The sequence below is a fragment of the Taudactylus pleione genome, unplaced genomic scaffold, assembly GCF_031769625.1.
Source record: "Taudactylus pleione unplaced genomic scaffold, aTauple2 ptg000019l, whole genome shotgun sequence".
Taxonomy (NCBI): Eukaryota; Metazoa; Chordata; class Amphibia; order Anura; family Myobatrachidae; genus Taudactylus; species Taudactylus pleione.
In genome coordinates, this window is record NW_028284421.1 from 6,688,786 (window position 1) to 6,715,763 (window position 26,978).

A 26,978-nucleotide genomic window follows, 5' to 3' on the forward strand; every position below is an offset into this window, starting at 1 on the left:
ATAATAATGTTACATCACAATCCGTCAGAACTGTGCTGCTATTTTAATACAATTACTCCTGTGCCAGCAGCTGTTGGTTAGTGACTGGCATACAACATTGCTCTTTTCTCCTCATGTATCCAATTTGAAATAAACAATAGTAACAATTAGTTGCAGTCAGTAATGCTAGTAATGGAGCAATAGTACTCTCAGCATCCAGTCCAACTTTAGGAATTTATATAAATCCCATGTGCTCACTGTTAGGTTGTTACTCAACATGGCATAGATATATATTACATATAGATAATGCATAATGGGCTAATATGTATAACACAGGTTCTTCTCCCACAGTTATCTCAGGGCATATACTGTATAATATACATTAACATGGGTCTCCCTCATAACATTCATTTAAAATGGTAATTTAAGGCATATTGATGTATGTATCTTTGACATCCATTGCATATATAGGCTACAGTCTGCTTTCACACTCATCTGATTCCGAGTGCATACAGACTCATACGCCTGTTAATTGGGTCCAGGCATCTAACAGACACGCAGAACAATAATATACAATAGATTTTACAGGCGGTTAACACATAAAACAACAGTAAACGCTAGACAGCGCGCACCACGTGTATCCTGAAATGCGTTTCTCTGTTTGGCTTAATCATAGGAGCAACCCGTCCATCGGTTTGCACAAACCTATATCCTGGTTGTCCTCCAATCAGCATAATAGTTGATGATTGACAGGTCTCCCAGCCAATCCGCTTAGTCAGTCAGCTCTCTGATTGGTTGGCATTCTGTAATGGTAATTTCACATGAGAGCCAAGATCTGATGACAACAGCGATGCAGTAATTTATTGTAGAAGCTACCTGTTTACTTATTCTACAATATTTCACTATTATAAGAAAAGTGAGCAGCAGTATTAAGCCAATATAGTATTATCCACTGGATAGGTACTAGTTGAGGTAGGTAATACACAAAACGAATCTGATTACCTCAAGCAGATACACACAATACAGACAGTATATTCTACTGCAAATAAATCCAATTATTATCCTTTATTTATATGGCGCCACAAGTGTTCCGCAGTGCCTTACAGAGTACATAAAATAATAAGTGAACAAGAAACGAGTAACTTACAGTACATTACAGTGCAGGACAAGTAAATGGTTTATATAAATAGCTGCAATAGCAATTAAAACACTCACAATAAGCAGCACGGAGTTAGCAGTCAAGTGTAAGGTGCCCTTGTGGGGGAGTAAGTAGAAGAAAATGTAAAGAGAAGCATATGAGGGAAGAGGTCTCTGCTCATGAGAGCTGACATTCTAAAGGGGAGGGGCAGACAGACAGATGTGATACAGACAGGAAAGAGCATGAAGTGGGTTAGGATGAGAGCTGGAAGGCCTTGATGAAGTAGTGGGTCTTGAGAGTCCATTTGAAGATTTGTAGAGAGGTGGAGAGTCTGATAGGGAGAAGGATAGAGTTCCAAGGGTAGGGAGCAGCATGGGCAAAATCTTGGAGGCGGTAGTGGGAGGAAGTAATCAGTTGGCAAGAGAGGCAGCATGCATTTGTTTAGGCGGGAGTGTGAAGGGAGAGACGATCAGAAATTAAGTGGGAGAAGATGCTGAGGGCTTTGTAGGCGAGTGAAAGAACCTTGAATTGGCATCTGAAGGGGAAGGGGAGCCAGTGTAGGGCTTGAAGGAGAGGGGAAGCAGATGTAGAACGTCTGGAGAGGAAGATGAGCCGAGCAGCAGCATTGAGGACCGCTTGTAGTGGAAAGAGGTGGGAGACTGGGAGGCCAGTTAGGAGAAGGTTACAGTAGTCTTATCTGGAGACCAGCGAGTTGATGATAGTTTTAGTAGCATCCTGGGTGAGGAAGGGTCTAATCCTGGAAATATTTTTTAAGTGGAAACAGCAGGATTGCAAGAGGTGCTGAATGTGTCGTTTAATGGAGAGGGAGGAGTCTAGGATAACTCCAAGACAGCGCATTTTGGGACTAGAGGAGATAGTTGTGCCATCAATAGATAATTAAATTGTGGAAAGTGAGGGTAATGGAAGAGGGTGGGAAGATGATCGGCTCAGTCTTAGACATGTACAGTTTAAGAAAGTGCTGGGACATCCATGAAGAGATAGAAAGAGAGACAGTTGGAGATACAGGTAAGGAGCGAGGGGGAGAGGTCAGGGGTGGAAAGGTAGATTTGAGTATCATCAGCAGAGAGATAATATTGAAGGTCAAAACAGTTGATGAGTTCACCTAAAGAGGACGTATATAGGGAGAATAGGAGAGGTCCAAGAACAGAACCTTGGGGAACTCCTACTAGAGGAAGTGGGGAGGAAGAGGAGTCATGAGAGGAGACAGAAGGAACGATCAAAGAGGTAGGAGGACAGCCAGGAGAGGGCAGTGCCATGTAGACCAATAGGGTAAAGGATTTGCAGGAGGAGAGGATGGTCTACCATGTCAAATGCAGCAGAGAGGACAAGGAGAATTAACAGAGTAGTGGGCCTTGGATTTAGCACTAAGGAGGTCATTGCATACTTTCATGAGGGCAGTTTCAGTGGAGTGGAGAAAACGGAAGCCAGATTGAAATGAGTCAAGGGCAGAGGAGGGAGTTGAAAGAGGCAAAGAGATGCCGGGGGTTTGAGGACTGGGAGATGAGGTTCTTGAAATATGATTGTTGGAGAAGGACAGGGCAGCACTGTAGGATGAGAGAATACATTTGAAATGGAGGAAGTCTGCCTTAGAGCGTGATTTCCTCAACTGACGCTCGGCAATTTGTGAACACTTTTGCAGGTATCTGGTGTATTTGGAATGCCAGGGTTGTGGTGTGGATCTGCAAGGGTGAGTAGTTATTGCCGGAGTAACAGAGTCAAGAGCAGAACAGGAGAGAGAAACGATAGGTGAAAGAAGAGAGTCCAGCAGGGAGGAAAAGACAACACTGTCAATAGCCTCAATGTTACGCTTAGTAATGGTAGCCTTAGGAGGTACGGAAGGGGAATTAGAGAGGGATAAGTTAAAAGAGAGAAGGTGATGGTCAGAGAGGGGGAATGGGAAATTGGAGTAATCAGAAATATCACAATGGTGTGTAAAGACCTGGTCAAGTGAATGCCCACTCACATGGGAGGGTGATGAGGTCCATTGGGTGAGACCAAATGGAGAGGTGAGGGTAAGGAGTTTCACGGTAGAAGACTCTGTGGGAATGTCAATAGGAATGTTAAAATCACATAGGATAATGGAGGGAAGATCTGAGGAGAGAAAGTGAGGGATCCAGGAAGCGAAGTTGTCAAGGAATTTGGAGGGAGGGCCAGAGGGATGGTAAATGACAGCATGAAGCTCAAATTGCACTAGCTAGGTATATATTAATAGATTAACACGTGTAATCCACAAATACATCTATCAAAATAGTTATGTATATTATATTTCTCATAATTCGATAAACGGTCTAAATGGATAAAATTGTCATTCCATATTATTACATAAAATTAGTTAATTTTAAATAAACCCCAATTACAATAATTAATATTCTTGAATACTTTAATTATATAATGTGAATATATTATAAAGAACAATAAGTGAAAAATAGTGAAATAAAATTAAATGTACAGTGAATGTGTAATGTGAATATAATATGTAACAAAATAATAAAAATAAGTGAAATATAAATATTATTAGTGACGTTAAATAAGAAATATATATAGTTCATATTTTTAGGTGATAGAAGTGTGAAAGATGTGCAAAACAAAATTAAAAGAAGTGTAAAAACAACCAAAACATTACGTGAAAGTGTACATTCACAAGGTGTTCTAAAAAAAATCTAAATATTCCATCTATCATAACACCAATAATTCATAACAACCTAATTAAACCCCCTATTGATATAGTTCAAATAATATAATACAAACTCTCCACTACTGTTAAACAAAAATATTGATTATCTTCCTAAAATAGTGCGTATACTGTAAATCACACACCACAGTTAATCTAATCACTTCAGAAACACTGTTTAATTGATATGTTCATTTCACCCCATTTGTTGTAATCCACCTAGTAGGAACGTCCTATGACTTTCTCTTTTCAGGAGTTCTTGAGTGATACCTCCACCCCTAATGCCTAGATACACTCTATGCCATATGCTCTTAAACCAAAGGGATTGCCCTGATGTTGACCAAGAAAGTGTCTAGCAACTGATGTTAATTGTTTGAATTTCTCCAGTTTCATCTAAAGCTGTATACACTCGTAAAGATTTTCTGTCCAACCATCCAACTACTTGATTGGTTGGAATGAAAATCTGGTAAGGTATGAAAGCAAATGACAATCAGCAATTTGCTCCCAAACGTCGGAAAATGGACAAAAACTGCTGTTTTAAACAAATTGTTTAGATCAAACATTTAACAAACTTGTCTGAATGACCATTTTCATCTGTTTTCTGGCATTTAGGAGCAAATTGCTGATCAGCAGTTACTCCCATATGTTACCAGATTTTCATTCCAACCAATCAACTAGTTGGATGTTTGGACAGAAATTCTTCTTACGTGTGTATGCAGCTTTAGAGTTTCTTATACAACCTGCATGCTCAAGTATTCTTTGCTTCAAGGGCCTGGTGGTCATCCTTATATACCTTTATTGCATGGACACATAATACAGTATACCACCCCTGATGTTCTACAGTTGATAAAATCACAAATCTTATGTGTTTTGTTATATTTGTCTTTAAACTCTGTGGTACATATCGTATTGCAACTCCCACATTTGAATAATCTTTCTGTCACAGGTTTTTTTTTAATGGTTACTAAAATTACTATGAACCAATCTGTCCTTCGGATTGGCCGATCATCTCCAACTTATAGAGACCCTTGATCCTAGGGCCTTGGCTAGATCCAGATCTAGTGCAAGCGCAGACCATTGTTTTTGCATTATGTGTTGAATCTGCTGCCACTCCACACAATAGTCTCCCACAAATCTTACTACATCCCATCTCAATTTTATTATATAGGAGAGAGTTCCTATGCTTCTGACTGACTTCAAATCTTGCCTTCTTTATTGCTCTTTTCCTATAACCTCTCTTAATAAGTCTATCAGTAAGTTCATCTGATATTTTCACAAACTGCAAAGGATCGGAACAATTCCTCTTTAAACGCAAGTAAACCCCTCTTTCTATTTCCTTCAGTACAGGAGGGAAATGTGCACTTGTTTTGTGCAAGACACTGTTTGGGCAATATGTTTCCTATGCAGGTCCGTGGAGATCCAACCATCCTCCATCCAACAAATCCTCAAATCAAGAAACATAACCTAAGATTCACTAACCTCATAGGTCAGTCTAAGATGTAAAGCCTTCATTACACAATTCAGTGCCAATCATAGCCAAATTGAAGTAATACTAAGAAAACACTGGCATGTTCTGATGCTAGATGAAGATATCATGTCAATCATTCCACCAGAACCACAAATGATATACAAACATGTCAAAAACCTAAAACAAGAACTCAAACAGTTTCATTCTGGTAGAAAACATAGAAAGAAGGACGAAAAGGGAATAAAAGTCATTCCATGCATGCCACAACTACATGGGATGTAGAACAACAGAAAAGAAAACGAATGTCCAACCAGACCAATAAAGAATATGTAATCAAACAAGAAATCACCTGTGAAACTGAAGGGGTGATCTATGTATTGGAATGTCCTTGTGGCCAACAATACGTGGGCCAGAACGAAGAAAACTGAGAACACGTCTAGTAGAGCATATATTTGAAAGAAAATCACATCTTTATTGAAAACTCCCTAAAAAATTGTCATAGTAGTCGACGTTTCGGTTCTCTCAGGAACAGTCATCAGGACAGCAGCATAGATGCAAACAGGACAATGCTTCATGTGGTGAAGCATTGTCCTGTTTGCATCTATGCTGCTGTCCTGATCACTGTTCCCGAGACTACTATGATTTTTTTTAATGAATAAAATCTAAAGTTTATTACTACACTTATATTTAGTTCGCACTTGGATTCTTTATATACACTGATTCATATATTTTTTTTATATTCTTACATTATTTATAACACGCATTTTTGTGTCTATATTTACTACTGTTCACCTTTGTAAAATAACATTATTCTTTTAGAGATGTTTTATTACATACAGTGAGGCAAAAAAGTATTTGGACAGCCACCGACTGTGCAAGTTGTTGCACTTTTAAAAGATAAGATAGGTCTGTAATTTTCAGCATAGGTACACTTTAATTGTGAGAGACAGATCTGAAAAAAAAAATTCCGGAAATAACATTGTATGATTTTAAACAATTTATTTGTATTTTCTTCTGGAAAATAAACATTTGGACACCTACCAACCAGCAAGAATTCTGGCTTTCACAGACCTGTTACTTCTTCTTTAGGAAGCTCATATATCTTCGACTCGTTACCTGTATTAATGGCACCTGTTTGAACTGGTTAACTGTATAAAAGACACCTGTCCACACCCTCAAACAGTCAGACTGCAACCTCTCCACCATGGCCAAGACCAGAGAGCTGTCTAAGGACACCAGGGACAAAATTGTAGACCTGCACAAGGCTGGGATGAGCTACTCAACAATAGGCAAGCAGCTTGGGGGGAAGAGATCAACTGTTGGTGCAATTATTAAAAAATTGAAAAAATACAAGGTCTAAGACAATCTCCCTCGACCAGGGGCTCCATACAAGATCTCACCTCGTGGGGTATCAATGATCTTGAGAACGGTGAGGGATCAGCCCAGAACTACATGGGGGGACCTGGTCAATGACCTCAAGAGAGCTTGGACCACAGTCACAAAGGTTACCATTAGTAACACACTACATCGTCATGGATTCAAATCCTGCAGCGCCCGAAAGGTCCCCTGCTTAAGCCAGCATATGTCCAGGCCCATCTAAAGTTTGCCCTTGACCATCTGGATGATCCAGAGGAGGATTGGGAGAAAGTCATGTGGTCAGATGAGACCAAAATAAAACTTTTTGGTATAAACGCCACACGCCGTGTTTGGAGGGAGAAGAATGATGTGTGGCATCCCAAAAACACCATACCCACTGTGAAGCATGGGGGTGGAAACATCATGCTTTGGGGATGCTTTTCTGCAAAGGGGACAGGACGACTGATCCGTATTATGGAGAGGATGAAGGGGGACATGTATCTTGACATTTTGGGACAAAACCTCCTTACCTCAGTAAGAGCATTGAAGATGCAACGTGGTTGGGTCTTCAAGCATGACAATGATACCAAACACACCGCCCGGGCAACTAAGGAGTGGCTCCGTAAGAAGCATTTCAAGGTCCTGGATTGGCCTAGGGAGTTGAAAGTCCATGTTTCCGGCGACAGCCCCAAAACATGACATCTAGAGAAGATCTGCATTGAAGAGTGGGCCAAAATACCTGCTGCAGTGTGTGCAAACCTGGTCAAAAACTACAGGAAACGTTTGACCTCTGTAATTGCCAACCGAAGTTACCTTACAAAGTATTGAGTTAAACTTTTTGATTGTCCAAATATTTTTATATTTTTTTTCCGAAAGAATATACAAACAAATTGTTTAAAAAGCATACAATGTGATTTCCGGAATTTTTTGTTCTGATTCTGTCTCTCACAGTTGAAGTGTACCTATGATGGAAATTAGAGACCTCTCGCATCTTTTAACCACTTAACTGACTAATTATTTTTCCAAAAACCGCTCCAAAATTGTCAGTTTCTTTTATGATTGAATTAGGTCACGAACATAATTTTAAACTTATCCACCATTTTATTTGAAAAAAATATTTAAAAAAAAAACACAATATAACATAAAAATAGCAATTTTTATGTTATACTGTAATGATGGCCATTGACGGCTGTACCATCGATGGTTCAACAATTAGAAGCCATCAATTGTTTCGCGATTGGTCAAGATCTGTGTAGACCACAACTGCCGATATTTCATAAATATCGATTGAGTTACCATCGATGGTGCAACATTGATGGCCACCAGCAATGGCAAACCACTAGTTTTCAGCCAGACCATTGATGGCTTGCAAACCATCGATGGTCGGTTGCCATCCCTAATCAGAGGCTCTGCGATATCTATCGAGATATATATATATACACACACACACAGATATATGTATGTGTATATATACTGTATGTATGCAATAGATGTATACACACACACACATTATATATATATATATATATATATATATATATATATATATATATATATATATATATGAAAGCACTTAGCTGCATCCATAGGAACAGTCAAGGTAAACCAGCATACCAGCCTTATAGCAAAAATCAATCCATTTATTTTAGAGTAGAAAAAAAGCCATCAAGCTGCATAAAAAGATACTGTAATAGCGTTTGGGAACCTCTGCCCTAATCCATTCTTCAACAGCTTTGGCTATCCAGGCTCCAGCCATAGCTGGACGAGTAACGGCTCCAGACAATGAAAATATTGTTTTAAGACCTGCTTAAATTTTTATATCTGTGGAATCCTTCAGAGAAGATGCTGATGGAATAGGCAGTGTAGCATTTCTGATTAAGTGCGTCACATGAGCATCCACAGTAGGCGGTACCTCCCACTTAGTACAGAAGCTGGGAAAGGATACAACGATGTTCTACTTTTATTCACATAAAAAACGTTTGTCTGGATTACCCCATGCCTCTTCCATCAGCTCAGTGAGCTGCTCAGATATAAGAACTTCATTTTGCCCACCTTCCGGTGGTGTTTAAACACTGGAGCCTTCTTACTATGAGTTGGTTTATCATCCTGAATATCTAGGACTGATTTAACCGCCCTCACCATAGAAGGAACATCCACTGTGGATGGATGGTCTTCCTACCCCATGCTAGAACCTGAAGAACCCTGCGAATCACCAGATTCCTCAGATGATGCATCTGAATCCATATGTTGAACAGACTGAAAAAAAGATAACTTGCGCTTAGGCGCCTTAGTAACTACCAGTGTAAACATTTGATGGTGCCATATTCTGACTAGAATGGCCATAAACATCCTTCCAGGAAGAATGCATAGGAGGTGCAAACATGGCATAGTGTGGACACCTCATGCAAGGAGGCAGTGTGGGAGCAGCCATACGATCCACAAACTGCTTCATTACCTGGGACAAAGAGGACACCCAAGATGGCTCTTGTACCGCGACAGGTAAACTGGACTTATGAGGTGGTTCTTTAGAACAGACAACACACAACCATCCTGTAGTTCCTGAGGGAACAAACTGGCCATACAGGATTTACATAAAACCAGCACAGGAGCTTCTCCTTCCTGTGTCCTTTTATCCTTTGACATGTTCAAGATAAAGGCAATACATGCAATGCTATGTGACAACCTTTGCAAATACTTAGTGAATGTGAAGTACCCAAAGTAAAACCTCCACCCCACAGGGATAGAGAGGAAAAAAAATAGTGATAGTTATAATTGACAGACAGAAATGAAAGACAGTATCAATACTGCAAATAACAGTCAAACAACACGCATACAGTATGTACTATATTATTACAATAAACTCTAAATCAACTACACCACAGGTTCTCAAACTCTGTCCTCAGGACCCCAAACAGGTAATCTTTTGCAGGTATCCTCACAGAATCACAAGTTAAATAATTAGCTCCATCTGTGGATCTTTAAAATGTGTAAGTGAGTAATGAATACACCTGTGCCCAGCTAGGTGACCTGGAAACATGAACTGTGTGGGGTCCTGAGTACAGAGTTTGAGAACCACTGAACTACACAAACCATGGTATGGTAGAATATAGAGCACTATATACCTTATTCAAGGGAGAGGTATACAGGGAGACTGACGCAAACCCTCCTGAGACCAACAGCAGCGCACTGATAGTGTACCTTGAGCGACTCATATACATGTGTAGGGTACGCGGATCAACTCAGACGCGCAAACACTTTGATGCTTCTGAGTCAGGGGAGGAGCAGCTGGGGGAGCGCCTACCTCCCCTAAGCTGCATCTACCAGCCTGGTACACTGGCCTCATGGCAGCAGAAGCGTCTGTTGCCGATCACCAGCATCAGACAATAAGGCCTTGGCAATCTAGTGAGGATGCAGATGCTCCGGGCCGTCTGCAGCGGCTGTCGCGTGCGATTCTCTGTAAGTGAGGAAATCGCCTTACCTGACATCTCCGTGTATCCAGTTGCAGTGCGGGTCCAAGCATCGCTGCTGGCAAGATCCGCCATGACCCGCCAGAATCACCAGCCCTGTTACTGGTGTTGCAGCCCGGCAGAGGTAGATGGAGTCGCAGCACATTCAGACGCTAAGTACTGCCAACCCAAAAACATAGAAAATAAAACCTAAAATAACAGTTTAGGACTGCCTGCGTAGTCCCACTACAAAGGTGACACTTAATCCTGCCTCACCAAACACACAACTAAACTGAAGGCCTGCGGCTAGGGGCGGGTATATATGGAGGACCCGAGGCATCCTGGGAGCTGAAAGCTTTACCTGGTGCTTGGATCTCTCCAACCACATTATCCCCCATAGTATCCCTGTGGATCCCTATGGACCCTGAAGAAAACTTGTTTCCATTCCTTCCATCCAGAAGATGTGTGTTATGAAAGTCCTCTTGTGTTTTTGTGAATCAGTCCAACAGAGCTCTCTAAATCTTTGTACACATTCTGCAGGCTAAAGGGCTGAGCCTATTGCAAGCATGTAGTGCATGCCCTGTAAGCTAGGAACTTGGTACCCGGGCTAATTGGCCAATGCACTTTTGAACATTTGCAAATGTGTATGAGTGTACATCCTTGTATGTCAGTCTCTTCATTTACCACCGTGTCCTACTTGGTCACCAACTGACAAGTTACCTCCATCATGCAAGCCTACTCCGTTGTATTTGGCCCCTAGTATTTCATCAGGGAAGCAGCAGTCGCTATAAGTGGCAATTCTAGATGATTCTTGCCTGATTGTGGCACAACCTGGTCCTCCACATCCTCTCCACCCAGCTTGTTTAGGTGCTCTTAAACCCAATCTACCAGCTGTGCATCTATATCTCAAGTGTTAAGCTTAACACTTAACAGATATATCTGCAGATTGTCACAACCAGGGTTTCGTAGCGTGGAGGTTTGCGGTCCTTACCGGTGAAGGCGCTGTGGCGCAGTCCTTCTGTCGGGGGAGCTGACGTGTGGAGACTGACATTGGCTGTACACAGAGGTTTGCCAGCATTGGGCCATCCTGGCAAGGGTAAGTCTAGCAGCGTCTCAGGTGTATGGGCGCCACCATGTTGTCTTTGGCCATGTGACATAGCAAGCCAATCGTCTATAGGTCATCCGCTCTCTCGCCTATCACGTTCCTACTGGGTTCTTAAGGGTGTTTGGAGCTCCCTGTAGTTGCCAGTGCAATGTTCACAGAGTAGCTGTGAGAGTTCTCTGCTCTCCTGTACCCTAGACTTGTGTTCCACTGCTTGCCCTAGCTCCTTGTCGGCCTCTGGCTCCCTGCATAGTCTGCACCACTCTGCCTTGTTCTCCGCTGGAGATCAGCCCTGCACCTTCCACCAGACCCACTCCTGCCTGAACCTGTCTCCTCAGTAAACCCATTCCTGCACAGCCATCATCACAAGATTTCTGGATTTCCTTTTCAGCCATCATCACAGCATTACCGGATATCCCCTTCAGCCACTGTTCAGCAAGCCAGGATATCCACTTCACTCTCACAGTCTATCTGGATTCATCTCTGTCACTGATCTGGACATTTGTTTACTCCCATTCACTACAGTTCCCTTCAGCCACATATATCAGTTTGTTTATTACTGGACTTTAGTTTATCTTATTATTCATGTCTACGAATATTCACTTTAAACAACCCACCTTTCAGTTTAAACCTGTTCCGATGTCTGCTCCTGTTTCCACCCCAGGTCCACAAAAACACAGACTCTGACACAGATGATGGTTGTCCATACACACTGAACAACCATCATGTCTTCTGGCTGGGGAGTTTGTCGCGGCCTCTGCAGCTGCCCGCACACACAGCATGATGCATCAATATATCTGCAGATATATTGGGCATCGGTTTTGCAGCAGAGCCGACCCAATATGTCTGAATGACATATTCATGTCTATGAACATTTACATTAAACAACCCACCTTTCAATTTAAACCTGTTCCAGTGTCTGCTCCTGTTTCCACAACAAACACAGACTCTGACAGTTTGCACCTGCCCAATGGATTCGGCTACTGGACAGGAGTCCAGAACAGATCTAATTCACGGCATGGTTTCTCACCTGGAAGGATTGGGAACCATGCAACAGCAATTAGCACAGTATGTGCAAGAAATGGCACTCATCAGGACACTTTACAAGCTACAATAACTTCTCCAAGTGTGCCTGCAGTTACTCCTGCCTTCACTTCTGTGGTATCTGCCTCTGGATCTCCTCCTCATTTGTATTTACTTACACCGGGCAAGTTTGATGGCAATCCTAAACTGTCGTGGATTTCTCAACCAGTATGATGTATATTTTACTTTGCAACCCTCCAATTTCCCTACTCCTAAAACCAAAGTGGCCTAGATTGTGTCGCTGTTGTCCAGCTCAGCCTTAGATTGGGTTTCTCCGCTCTGGGAGTGATCAGATCCACTACTGGATAATTATCCAGAATTTTTACCATCATTCAAGAGGATTTTTGATGAGCCTGGAAGAACCACTTCTGCTTCATTCAGTATTATGAATCTGAAACAAGGTATCCGTCCTGTCAGTCAGTACGTCATTCAGTTCCAGAAGTTGGCATCAGAGCTCAGATGGAAGAAGCCCTAACATCGGCCATCTGGCACAGACTATCGGATCGTATAAAGGATGACCTAGCCACTCATGATTTGCCCTCGTCTTAATGATCTCATTTCCCTCTGCAACAAGGTTGACATACGCTTTAGAGAGCACCAAGCTAAGAAGCACAGAACTGATCGTTTTAGGCCTCATCCTCAACCTTCTCCTACCCGTTCTCCTCCCTCTCTTACAGATGAAGAACCCATGCAGGTTAAGCATACCCATCTTTCTAAAGAAGAATGACAAACGCATTCAAAAGAACCTTTGTCTATACTGTGGATACATGTGTCACCTGGTGGCTTCCTGTACCCGCAAGCCAGGAAACGCCCATTCCTAACTAGTCCCGGGGACACTCAGTTAGGAGTAATACTTCCATCCCCAAAGCAAAAAATCCTGTCCATAGCTCTAGACATTATATCTAGTCCTGCATTCGTATCTGCCCTCATGGATTCTCCTCTCGTTTGGCAGATAAATTACAAATTCCTTGCACCACCTTGGATCCCATCTCCTTGACCGCTATCGATGGTAGACCTATTTCTAATGGAATTGTGTCTAAAATAACCCAATCTATTATAGTTCGTATTGGAGCCCTCCATGTTGAACATAGCTTCTTAATCATACCCAAGGCTTCCCATGAGATTATACTCGGATACCCATGGCTGCGTAAGCACAATCCCAGAATTGATTGGAACACTATGCAGGTTCTGTCATGGGAGTGAGGAATGCCAGGGGTCTTGTCTTCCGAAGATTCGACCTCTGAGAAAAATTCAGACATCAGAGGTCCCACCTATACCTAAAGTATATCATTTACCGATGTTTTCTCTTAAAAACAAGCTAACATCTTACCTCCTCATAGAGAATGGGATTGTCCTATTAACTTGTTGCCTGGGAACACGCCTCCTCGTGGTCGGACCTATCCGCTGTCCCTACCTGAAACAGACACCATGTCGGAATACATCCTAGAGAACTTAAAAAAGGGATTTATCCGACCATCTACATCACCTGCTGGAGCAGGATTCTTCTTTGTTTTTAAAAAAGATGGAGGCCCGTAGCTGTGTATAGATTATAGAGGCCTGAATGATATTACAGTAAAAAACAGATACCCTCTACCATTGATCATCAAATTATTTGACAGAGTCAAGGAATCCACTGTATTTTCTAAATTAGATCTCCGAGGTGCATACAACCTCATCCGTATCAGAGCAGGTGATGAGTGGAAAACAGCATTCAACACAAGGGACGGTCATTTTGAATACTTGGTCATGCCATTCGGGCTGTGTAACGCACCTGCTGTTTTTCATGGATTTGTCAACGAGATCTTTAGGGATCTCTTAAAAGTCTCAGATGTCGTCTATTTAGAGAACATTTTGATTTTTTCATCTTCTCCTGTGAACACCATAATCATGTCAAAGAAGTTTTGTCTCGTCTGAGGAAGAACCAACTATTGTAAATCGGAGAAATGGATGTTCGGTGTACAAAGTATTCCATTTCTTGGAAATATCATTTCAGGATCGGGTTTAGAAATGGACCCCCAAAAAATCCAAGCAATACTGGATTGGTCCCGTCCTACGTCTTTGAAAGCCATACAGAGACTTCATGGTTTCTCCAATTACTATCGGCGTTTTGTCAAGGGATTCTCCTCTTTGATGGCTCCCATCACAGCCCTAACTTGTAAAGGTTCCAACCCTGCTCTGTGGCCTCCTGAGGCGGAGACACCTTTTCAACTTCTCAAACAAGCCTTTATAACAACTCCAGTTTTGAGACAACTGGATAACAATAGGACCTTTTTACTGGAAGTGGATGCTTTGTCTGAGGCAGTGGGAGCTGTCTTGTCCCAGCACTTTGAGGATAACCGGATTCACCCGTGCGGTTTCTACTCAAAGAAATTCTCCCCTGCTGAAAGAAAATTATGCCATAGGCGAACAGGAGCGATTAGCTGTCAAACTGGCCTTAGAGTAATGGCGGTACCTCCTAGAGAGCGCTAAGTTCCCTTTTACAGACCACAGGAATCTTCTTTTTCTGAAAAATATTCAATGTGTAAGTCCTCATCTGGCCCGTCGTATCATTCTGGGGCTCTCAATCAGAAGGCTGACGCCTTGTCACAGTCACTGTCCACTGATAGTGGTCCAGAAACACTGTGGAATACACCTGTGCTTGAGTCAAAGGTGTTCACCACTATATAACTGCAACCACCTGTTGGGAAGACCTTTGTGGCCCGGAGTTGAGGAAACAGTTGCTGACGTGTGCCCACTCATCTCGTTTTGCTGGTCATTCAGGCATTCGTAAGACCTTGGAGTTCCTGAAGAGATCCTACTGGTGGCCATCGATGAAAACCGAGGTAACAGAGTTTCTCTCATCTTATACCCAGTGTGCCCAGCATAAGTCTCGACACTCTCCAGCCGGTGAATTGGTGCCTCTTCCCATACCATCTCGTCCGTGGACACATCTGTCCATGGATTTTGTGACAGACCTGCGAAATAGTAATGGATATACCACCATCTGGGTTGTAGTGGATCATTTCTCCAAGGTGGTCCATTACATTCCACTAGAGAAGTTACCCTCGACACCTGATTTGGCTCACTTGTTTGTCCACCATATATTTTGCCTTCATGCACTCCCTTCAGAAATAGTCTCAGACCGGGGTGTCCAATTCATGGCAAAATTCTGGAGAGCCCTCTGCTCTGTCCTGCAAGTGAAACGTTTCCACGGCCTATCACCCTCAAAGTAATGGGTCCACCAAGAGGGTGAACCAGGACAAGACTTTTATGAGAAACTTTATGTCCTCATCCAAGGACAACTGGTCTGAGTCCCTTCCCTGGGCCGAATTTGCGCACAACGCATCATACCATTCTTCTAACCAAAACTCCTTTCTTCATTGTGTATGGTCTTCATCCTAGGGGTCCCTGAGTTCCGAAGTTTACCTGCCTTTGATGTACCAGCTGTGGATGCCACTGTACGGAACTTTGCTTCAGTTTGGGCTCAGGTGTGAGCTGCTCTTGTGAAAACCTCCCTACAGTACAAGGACTAGGCTAATAGGAAACGAAGAAAAGTTCCTTAGATGCAGGTCGGGGATCAAGTATGGTTTTCTACCCGCAATCTTTGCCTCAGGGTACCATCTATGAAGTTCGCCCCCGGTTTATTGGACCATACTCCATTACAGAGATAATCAATCCAGTATCCTATTGTCTTCAGCTTCCGTCTTATTTGAAAATTCCTAATTAATCTCATATATCTCTCCTCAAGCCATTAGTCCTTAATACATTTCTCAGTCTTTTCCCTGTTCCCCCCAGGATCCAAACTGAAAAAGGGGTGGAATTTGAAGTGTCTCAGATTCTGGATTCTCATATCCGTCATGGTCATTTGCAATACCTGCTTGATTGGAGAGGCTATAGTCCGGATGAGCATTATTTGACCAGAGCTGAGGACGTCCACGCTCCCAAACTTATCAGCAAATTCCACTTGGCTCATCCCGAAAAGCCTGGAAGGTGTCCTGAGGCCACCCATAAGGAGGGGGGTACTGTCACGACCAGGGTTTCGCGGCGTGGATGTTTGTGGTCCTTACTGGTGAGGGCGCTGTGGCGCGGTCCTTCTGTCGGGTCAGCTGGTGTGTGGAGATTGGCATTGACTATACGCAGAGTTCTGCCAGCATTGGGCCATTCTAGCAAGGGTAAGTCTAGCGGCGTCTCTCCATCACAGGTGTCTTGGCGCCACCATGTTGTCTTTGGCCATGTGACATAGCAGGCCAATCGTCTGTAGGTCACCTGCTCTCTATTGGCCTATCACGTTTTGCTACTGGGTACTTAAGGGTGTTTGGAGCTACCTGTAGGTGCCAGTGCACCGTGTTCACAGCGTAGCTGTGAGAGCTCTCTGCGCTCATGTACCCTAATCTTGCTCCAGTGCTTGCCCTAGCTCCTTGTCGGCCTCTGGCTCCCTGCATAGCCTGCACCGCTTTGCCTTGCCTTGTTCTCCACTGGAGATCAGCCCTGCACCTTCCACCAGACCCACTCCTGCCTGAACCTGTCTCTTCAGTTAACCCATTTATGTGCAGCCACCATCACAGCATTTCCAGATTTCCTTTTCAGCCATCATCACAGCATTACCGGATATCCCCTTCAGCCACTATTCAGCAAACCAGGATATCCACTTCACTCTCAGTCTATCTGGATTCATCTGTGTCACTGATCTGGACATTTGTTTACTCCCATTCACTACAGTTCCCTTCAGCACATATATCAGTTTGTTTATTACTGGACTTTAATGTGAATGTTCGTAGACATGAATAAGATAAACTAAACAACCTACCTTTCAGTTTAAACCTGTTTCGGTGTCTGCTCCTGTTTCCACAAAAAACACATTCCATTTCTAGTAATGGCACATAACAGCTACTTCTAATACAGGAACTTCCAGTCCCAACATAAATATCGACAAATAAAATAGAAGCAGTGTGTGGAAGCCAAGAACATCCACTGATGATTCACATAGTGAGTAGCAAAAGTAGGTATAGATTTCACATTTTTGGGCTAAAACTACACAATTTATTTGTTAAAATTATTATTTTTGGAAATTATTAACGTTTTCTAATCAACATGCATGTAGAAATTGTAGCTATCTATGGTCTTAATACTAAATTATGTTTAAGAGTCTTAAAAATGTAAAAACAAAACCGTAATTATTCATATATAAATTAGCTGGCGAATCCATCTAAAAAGTCTAATTTTACACACTCTTTGTCGTTGACAATTATTCTTATCAATGGACATTAAAACAAATAAATAAGCATTACTACTTAATATTTTAGCACATTTTAAAAACATTACTTTTACAGAAAAACGTCCCTTTTTCTTTAAAAGCGAATGATTTTCATATTATTCACAAGCTTTAAATAACATCAGTTTAGAAAACTATAATTTAGCGGCCAGCAAGTGGATCATTAAGTTACCTAAATACTTGAAGGGACATCTCAGGTTTTGGATACAATCTCATTCCTATTTTGGATACACTCTCATTCCTAATCTATTCCAGCCATGTAAAAGGATGATCAACATCATATAGAAACACATTTAGATTCATAAAGTGAAATTAAATTCCTTTGGTTGTCCAAAAAATGCCCAATGGAGTGGATGGGGCAGACGGGGTTGGGTATGAAAACCTGGCAGTCGGGATGCATTCTGTCAAAATGCAGACAGTGGCATCCCAATGCTCGGTATCCCCCCTTAGTGCCTAACACTAATCCCCATCAGCTAACAGCTAAGACATCCTGGCTTATCTTCGATCGGGATGCAGTCTGTCGGGTTTCCGACGTCAGTCAGTATTATAACTACATCCTGGGCAAAGGTACCTTGTGACCAGTATCATTGCTAGTTTTTCCTTGTATCTTATTAGTGAAGTGTATTGTAATAGACAGCAATGTGTGTAGCCAGACGTCCGTTAAAGCCGGGTACACACTAGACGATATGTTGTCCGATCAGGCGGATCGGCGTGACATATCGGGCACATCGTCTAGGATGTACTCGCTATGTCACTGACGATGCGCACTCCCACACGTCATCAGCGATATCCTCCATCGGACCTGCATGCAGGGCCGACGAGCGATATTGTTAGTGAGGGCCATGCTTAATAATGCAGCACGGCTCCCACCGTCATTCCATCTCTGCCGGCATCAGCAAGACTGTATGCACACTTGCCGATGAAAAGGTCGGTCACACTAGACATTGTCTTGTGTGTAACGGCCTTAAGTCCTGCCTCACATCACTGCAAATTGGATTCCCCTGTAAAGAAGTAAACACTCAATGGTCTGCGTACTACTCAGATGTTAAAAGATCAGCGTATGCCCCAAATCTTCTACTGTGAAATCTCTTACAGTTCAGCAAAGCCCTGGGGGCAAAGTCGGGCAGCATTCCTGAAAACGGGGTGGCAGATTTCCTGGCCTCGGAAACAGATTTGAGACGGCCATCTAGGTAACCGGAGGGCTACTCAGATGGCCAATGGTCTCGCAAGATAGCTGAGTCCTTGGATGCAGCTGCGAATCACACAAGCACGCAGGAGGTGTCTATTTAAATCAGACGCCTCTTGCTGCATTAGCATATCTAGGCATCGCTGGTGCATCCAAGAAAACAGCAGCGATGCTAACATATGCAAACAGCAGTTGATGCTAACCGCGTACAAGTATGAATCAGGTCCTTAGACATAAGAAGTCACATATTCTTGAGTGTTACTGTTTACAGAATCCCAGAAAATGCACAGACTTTGGGCCAGTGCACAAATGAACAGAAGGAGCTTAACTACAATCATATATGGTATGCATTCATACATCACAAATAAGCATTAGTAATATTTTGACTCCTTATTTCAGGAGAATACACAAATACACAGAATATATATATATATATATATATATATATATATATATATATATATATTTTCTCGAGTGCCGCTGCATCTGCTGTGTGTGTGTGTATATATATATGATGCATGCTTCATTTCCATGTTTTTGGCTAAAAATAAATTAAAATAATTAGTAAGTCGGCTTAGGTCACAGTGTACTTTACAAATGGCAGAAAATGTATAAAGGGGCCTGCGATCATACCTATCTTCATCAAATATATATTTTTCTAGTGACATGTAGAACTGCATGCAATTGTATAATTTTTTCCAGGTTATCAGACATCTATACAGAGTTAAAAGAAAAAAAAAGTACAGGTAACAGCCATCATTCTGGTAACCTAACCTGGATATACCAAAAATCAATCAAGATTCACCTACACAATACGCCTATGGCTACATTTATAGTGTCTTACCTTATAAAGGCTTTATTTATTGTAATATGTATTTTAAACTATTTTGGTCCACTGAAGACTAGGACACATGGGTAATACTACAGCCATGGTATGGAATGAATGTGGTTGATTTTCCATGAAGGCAAAGAGATGGCTCTTTTCAACTCTTTCTAGTTTTTTCATTGGGGGGAACATATTGCTTGAACTGCTGTCTGCAAAGACAATTTCAGCCCAATGATTTGCCAGTGTAAGTACATTTCATAAATGTATATACAAGAGATTTTCTATGTAAGATTTGCAGATTGATCTAATTTTTTTCAGGTATTGGGTTTCTGCAGTGAAATTGCTGTTATCTCTGTAGCTGGGGTCTTCACATAACTCAAGTTCTTGCAACCTTTGTTTTTGCTCCACAACAGGTAAATTACCATTAACAACAACAAATCTGCTATTTCGATATCTTGCTCATGTTAATGATTAGAATACAAAGGTAAAGCAATGGTTAAGCATTGCTGCCTCCCAGCTCTGCAAAAATGGGTTAAATTTAAACAAGGGTCCTAATTGTATGAAGTTCGTATATGCTTCCTATGTCTTGCATGGGTTCCTTTACTGCACTCTTGGGACAGGTACCTACCACACTCCAAAAGACTTCTAGGTGCTCTATAAATAAGATTATAAAAATAATAGTACAATGTTGAAAACACATAGAAAAACTTCAGAATGTATAAGTACATTAATCTGGAGCTGTAAAAACCACTGAAGGGGAAAGTGAAAGGGAACATTCCCTTCAAATTTACATTTTATTTTTATACAGCATTGGTTATAAAACACTAACCTATACTGAAACGTAAGTCACAAATCACTTATGAGATCAGAGACAGAAAAAACAGGGATGAACAAGAGTAGGATGGAAGACCGCAAACTGCGCTCAAGTTAAACAGTGATTTAGTCTGTTGAACTAATTTGTATAAGATTAAAATGTTGATGTAGCAATAGGTACAGATTTTCAACAAGTCTATTATGATGTCAGTTGCATGGAAAAAAAAAGAAAAATCTTTACATATAGTTGCACAATACTTTTTATTTTATTTTTTGCAATTTTTAGTAAAAATTCCAAAAGTGAACAAAAAAAAATACTGTATAAAACACAGTGGACATTAAATTGACAGTAGTATTAGATTTAATTTGTCGCTTTTCTATTTTCTTACCACATCTGGACTTGCTGTGGAGAGGTTCAGTGCATTTTTCTGTTCATCAAACATTACAATTAAAAAAAAGAAAAAGAAAAAACCACAGGGCATTCTTCCCCAAACCTTACCACAGAAAAAAAATAGTATACACAATATAAGGATCTATCACATTGACAAAGCTACAAATAAGCCACCATTAACAAAATCAAATCCTTTAATCCACCTTTATCCATCCAAGAACAAATGCATTCAAATGATTTGAAAACTACACTAGTATTTTTTTTTTACTTTTTAAGATTGTTTCAGAATTATTTAGTCTCCTATCTACTATACTGGGATTTCATATACAAAATTTGTTTCTAAAGTGTACAAAAAGATGTATTTTTTGAAAAAAAAAAAAAAATCAAACACACTGTACAATTTTACAAGGAAGAGATTGTGTGTGTTTTTCTTCTGTTGTATACCTTGCTGGCATGTTATGATGAGAATGGATGTGTAAACCTTTTCTTTCAGCAATAACGCTCTTCATGCCACAAAAAACTGCTATGCAAGTCTCAGACAATAAGAGCGTGTAAAGCCAAAGCAGAAATAAATGAATAGGACAAGCAACAAGAACATCCATTTTGTTGCCAATACCACAGCTACAGATGTCCTTAGAAGTAATCTGAACAAAAGTAGAAGGATGTTGGTAATGCCCGTAACATTTACATGCATAGCAATGGATGCATGAACAATTTATAAAGGAGTTTAGCTCCACACTAAAACAAGAGATCGTCATCATTACTTCGGACACTGGTAAAGTGGGAAAGCCAATTTTGTTTGGATACTAAAAACAATATTACATTTTCATTATGTGTCTTGCTTAGTGGTTATTCATTGAACAGCTTCATTCCGAGAACATAACCTGCAGGCTACAGCCCAGAGGTATGGCAGGACTTCAAACCCTATCACACTGTCTCCTAATACAGCAGACCATACAATCTAGTATGGGACCTATTTCATAGCACTTCTTACAAGCTAAAATTCTTAGATTAGGCTTGTTTTTTTTTTTTTGTATTTTACTAAGTTACATGCCTAAATTGTCTTGTTACTTGGAAAGACTTAGCTGAATAATAATAATAAAAAAAGAAAAAACCTGGAAACTTATAATACAAGGAGTCTTGATGTCCAGAGTGGATGTAGGTTTCATACATCTGTAGTCAGCCCGCAGAACATTCAAGTCAGTGGAATAGAGGCTGTTGCAGGTAAGATGACATGAGCACTTTAATCAACTCTGATCCTAAAACGTTTAGCAAGGAAAATGCAGATGGATTCTCTTTTCACAGTTTGTGAAAGCATCCCCTTAAAAATATATATATTCAGTCGCCTTTATACACCAAATCCTCTGTTATCCTGAGTATGTCACTTAAACAGTAATGTCTTCATTAACAGTGGAAAAAAAACCAAGATTTATAATACAAAGTAATGTATCCATATTGCAATTATTTGTTTTTTTTACAACTGCACATAGACGTAGCTTGTACATTATAATTACACGTCTGCATATAACAAAGTATTTACATTGGCAAGAGATGTTCTCCAATGCTGAGGTGGTCTCTACCTTCCTACCCTTGATTGGCAGTGAAAAAGAGACAGATTTTAGTTCAGCGGTTCAGTAATAAAATTTTCGTTGGAAGCAAAAAAGAAGCAGAAAGAATGGAAGGGGGCATAAAAACAAAGCGATAATGATATTCTAATATTTTATGCCATTAGAGAAGTTAAAAAGAACAAATTTAAAAGAAATCTGGTTAATTTTTTCATCGGGAGCTTCTTATTAAAGAGTGTTAAAAGAAAAAAGTTAAAGAGCTCCTTCTGTGGGTCAGATAGTAAGGTCTTCCCTTCCTCCTCGTGTTTCAATCCAATTCTTGGTTGCTAATAAGTGGACCAGTGACTATTTGTATGTATTTCTTTGGAGTGAATCTTTCCCATTGTAGGCACTAGGAAGAACCAAAGGCAAAAAAAAAGCTGCAGCTAACGTCTCATGTGTCCCATTTGGTAACTTTCGCGTGGTCTCTGGCGTGGAGGTTGCTGGGTTGTTTGTGGTGGTCTCCTCCTTTTCAATGTGCCTGTAATGTAACAAGACATTAGGAGCTCTTGAAGACACAGTAAATGAGAACTAGAAGTATATGGTAATGTAAAATATAATGGTAGAATTTTTCATGAACATACCTGGTAGAGGTTTAGGTGGCGGCAATTTGGGATTGCTACTTGGAGTGTGCACACTGCATATCTTGATAAACCCAGCCATCAACATTATCAGCGCTATTCCCATTAGCAGAACAGCCCACCAGTGTGCCTAGAACAGAAGAGAAAGATATGTCATGTGCCAATGAAAAATTCATTTACACAATTAACATTACTATTTCTACACTGACAATTCACAGATGTCAATGTTCCTCTATAAAACAAGTAGCTTAAATTATGCTGTACACAATCTTCTATGAGCAAAGTGCCAATGAAGAGTGTATACCAGAGTCATCTGTAACAGTTGACATTCAGACTCTTGACAGGGTCACAATGTCAACATTTGGCATTAACAATGTCGACACTGACATGTCAACATGTACAACATGTGAACAGTGAGAATACTGATAGTACTATTTTACACAACTGCAGCCTAATCATCATATGTCCATAACATAGACATGCATAATGTTGACATTCTAAGCTAATCAACATTACAGTGTCAACGTTCTGAATCCCAACATGGTAACTACTATAAAGGGGCACATCCACTAGCAGACATAGAAACGACTGCACGATTACGACATTGTAATCGTGCAGTCGTTTCACAGTCTGTGCTGTGCCTACACTGAGCGATCAGTCATTCAGTGTAGGCGCATCAATCATCCCCTAACATGCTCAACCTGATGTTATCGGCAGGATGACCAGCAAGTTCGGGCGATGATTGATGTCGGAAACTATCAGCGGGAGCGCGCATCGCTGGTCATTTCCGACATTAATGTGCACGATTTGTGCCAGATTACTGAGCGATTGCACTATTACGATGTTGAAATCGTGTAATCGCTCAGTAATGTCGCGTAGTGGATACGTGGCATTACAGATCAGGTTTGCCCAACCAGCAGATCTATAGTTGAAAGCAAAGTTCTGTGACTCGATGTCATGGATTAAGATCAATATAGCATGTGCACTAAAACCTTTCACTGTATATTTTTCAAACATCTTTCTAAGAGCCAAATAATATATGCGAGATCGCATTTCACGGTTAAAATGTCACATATTTAACAAGTTACTGTATACAATCTAACCTTTAAGTAGCCAAATTAAATATCAATACATGTAACAAATGAAAATTTAGCTTTTTCCTAAAACTATCTAATTATCTAGTTTACTCATAACATCCAATAGACAAACATTAAACAATTGCAACATTAAAATATAGTGGTAAACACATTAAGAAGTTGGCATACTATTTAGTGTTGGTCAGACTACTGCAGAATATAATCTCGGCAACAGGGCACATGGTTATAAAAGTATTATGGCTTGGTTTAAAAGTATTTTTTTTTTTATAATGCTCATATGTTAATCACTTATATATAACATTTTTTGTTAAATTACTGCTGGCACATAATTGCAAGAACTGCAGACAAAACCCCTCAACAGGTAATAGCTACCCCTTTATAAACCGTGCTTTCCTCTCACTTATGACTGCTCATAGCTGGGTACACAACTGAAGGACGCCTTGATCTAGCAGCAGTCTGACATGATGTGATGATATACCGTGTCCATGTACACACTACACGATCCGCCAAACAATGGCACGATATATATAGTTGCAGGGGTAATGCTGCCACACTGCATCTTCCCATCTGACGTGCAGCACATCATATGGGAGGAAGACAATTCAAACTATGTATTGGGGGTGCACACTATGCGATGGACATTGCGATTTTGTGACCAAGATTGGCCTATATATTTTAGAGTGTCTACCCGAGCTTATCTCTATCCCGTTATCCTAAACAACGGACGCACACGGGAACTACAGAGTTTATTTTATACAGGCACCTATTTTTTTTGTCTTTAGTCTGTATTTTATAGAATGTTTCATGCATTTCTATTAGAGGATTGCCTGTAGCAGTCACAATGTATAGATAGTTACTGGCATGTGGGAAGGTGAAGTGAAATATGTGTATATTCTATTTAAGGGGAGAATTCTGGACCAAAAACATTCTTGAATCTGCAACACCCATTCCTTATTTCGGCCACTGCTTCATAGGATAGTGATGTGTTTTTATGACAAGAAATTGTTTACATCATCCTATGGGATCACTTCAAAAACTAACAGATTTACAAAGGCACTAGTTGGAAACAAAGTAATAGGCATTTGATACTGCAGCTTTGGGACACAACTCTGTTAAAAAATGACAGTACACATCTCTCACAGATGTTAGGTATTTGGCAATCTGGCTTTCAGTGAGGATTTAGAAAGTGGTTTACAGATTACAAAAGTAGCAAAGCGGCTGAATGTACCAAGCGGTCATCACACCAACCCTACTTGTACATAATGCTCCTATGTGCATGGAGCATGACCTGCATAAAAGTATAGAACAAAGGTAAGAGCATCAAAAATGCTACATATCAGAAAAGGCTAAATCTGCAAAGTAGCCAGAATAATTCTGAAAAGACAGACAATTTTGGCTGCCAGAACAGGAATAAAAAAATAGAAGGAAGAAGTGTTTAGACTTCATTTCACAAGCAACTAGCTGATTAATTAAATAATAGCACCTTCCCTTACACGGGAGAAGGTCTAGCCCAGGAGGTTCTCAACTTCAACCCTCAAGTATCCCCAACCAGTCAGGTTTTGATTATTTAGGTCTGTGGAAGCAGGTGGGGAATTACTGACCCAGCAAAACAGATTAACTCACCTGTGCATGAAGAAATCCACAAAACATGGCCTGTTGGTGGTACATGAGGACTGATTGAAAACACTGGTCTAGCCAAACATTTTCCTTTTAACAAAGGTTCCAAAACGCAGACCTCAAGGCTCCCCAACAGTTCAGGTTTAGAGATAGCCATGGTTGAGCACAGGGGGTTTAATCAACTTGAATGAGGTACTAATTGCAGTAAGTCACCTGTGCTCAACCATGGATCTCTCTAAAACCTGAGGGGGAGCCTTAAGGACCGAATTTGGGAACCTCTGCTTTAAAACAAAGTAATATTTTTATAAAAGGCATACTCTTAATTTTATTGAGTTGAAATTCAAAATTAATTTTCAAGTAGGTTATTGTTGGTGCAGCAGTTTTCTGACTGATTGTTCTGCTCAGCAAACAGACCTTTTTAGGTGATGTACGTTACTTTTTTTTTTCGTTTTAAGACAGCTGCCTAGTCACATATACACCCAAACATATAAACGGTAGAGTTCTCTGCCCAGAGCAATGTACTGTTGCAATGAGATTAGGGCTTTGCATACTTATGATTACTAATAAACATGAAAATTAAGTAAAGTATAGAGACCTTATTGTTGTCTCCAAGACCTACAAAAAACAAACAAAAAACAAACACCCTCCTCCTACCTCTAGCATAAGCTGCAATTCCCTCTGTATTTACCCCTGCCTCAGTTGGCTAAATCCATTCTTGAGGAAATAGCATCCTGGTAAACTATGAATGGATAAAGTGACACTAATGTGCAGTGACAACACTGACTGTATAGGCTGCTGTTATCAAGGGATTTTATGGTTTATACTAGATATACTATATTAGAGGTAATTGTACACCTAAAAAAAACAACAAAAACCCCCCCACAGATTTGCCCATGGTAGCACTTTAAAAGACAACCCAGACTGTTAGTTGGGATTAATGGATCGTGTGAGAAGATTAGAGACTCCTCATCTAAAAAATAAATAAATGTAAACACAGCTCAAAGTAACCTCCTCCTTGCTGCGATCTTTAATTAAATAATAAGAGCAGTGGAAAACGCAGGATTTTGAAAGGGGGGTTTCCAATACTTGGGTACAAAACCAATGATAAAAATTCTCACCAGATACAGGCAGCACTGCTCGGGTACCCAATAATCCAAGCTTGTTAATCCATTACTGTGCAATGTTTCAGATGAATTAATTACATATTTCGTCAGTCAATGACGAAATATGTAATAATTGCATCTGAAATGTTGCACAGTAATGGATTAACAAGCTTGGATTATTGGGTACCCGAGCAGTGCTGCCTGTATCCGATTATATGTTCAAGACTGAGCGGTCTGCTTAGTTT

The 26,978-nt window shown here is 40.7% G+C and overlaps 1 protein-coding gene across 1 annotated transcript in view; it reads right to left on the reverse strand.

Annotated features, from left to right (window-relative positions):
- Nucleotides 1-20,587: 20,587 nt before the first annotated feature.
- The window catches only part of ADAM10 (ADAM metallopeptidase domain 10), a 215,638-nt gene continuing 209,247 nt past the window's right edge, over nucleotides 20,588-26,978 (reverse strand). The window contains exons 15-16 of the mRNA XM_088445260.1: nucleotides 22,920-23,046; nucleotides 20,588-22,816 (exon numbers count right to left, since the gene is read on the reverse strand). Of these exons, the coding sequence (XP_088301386.1) occupies nucleotides 22,722-22,816; nucleotides 22,920-23,046 (222 nt within the window). The 3' untranslated portion in view covers nucleotides 20,588-22,721. The remainder of the gene's footprint in view (nucleotides 22,817-22,919; nucleotides 23,047-26,978) is intronic.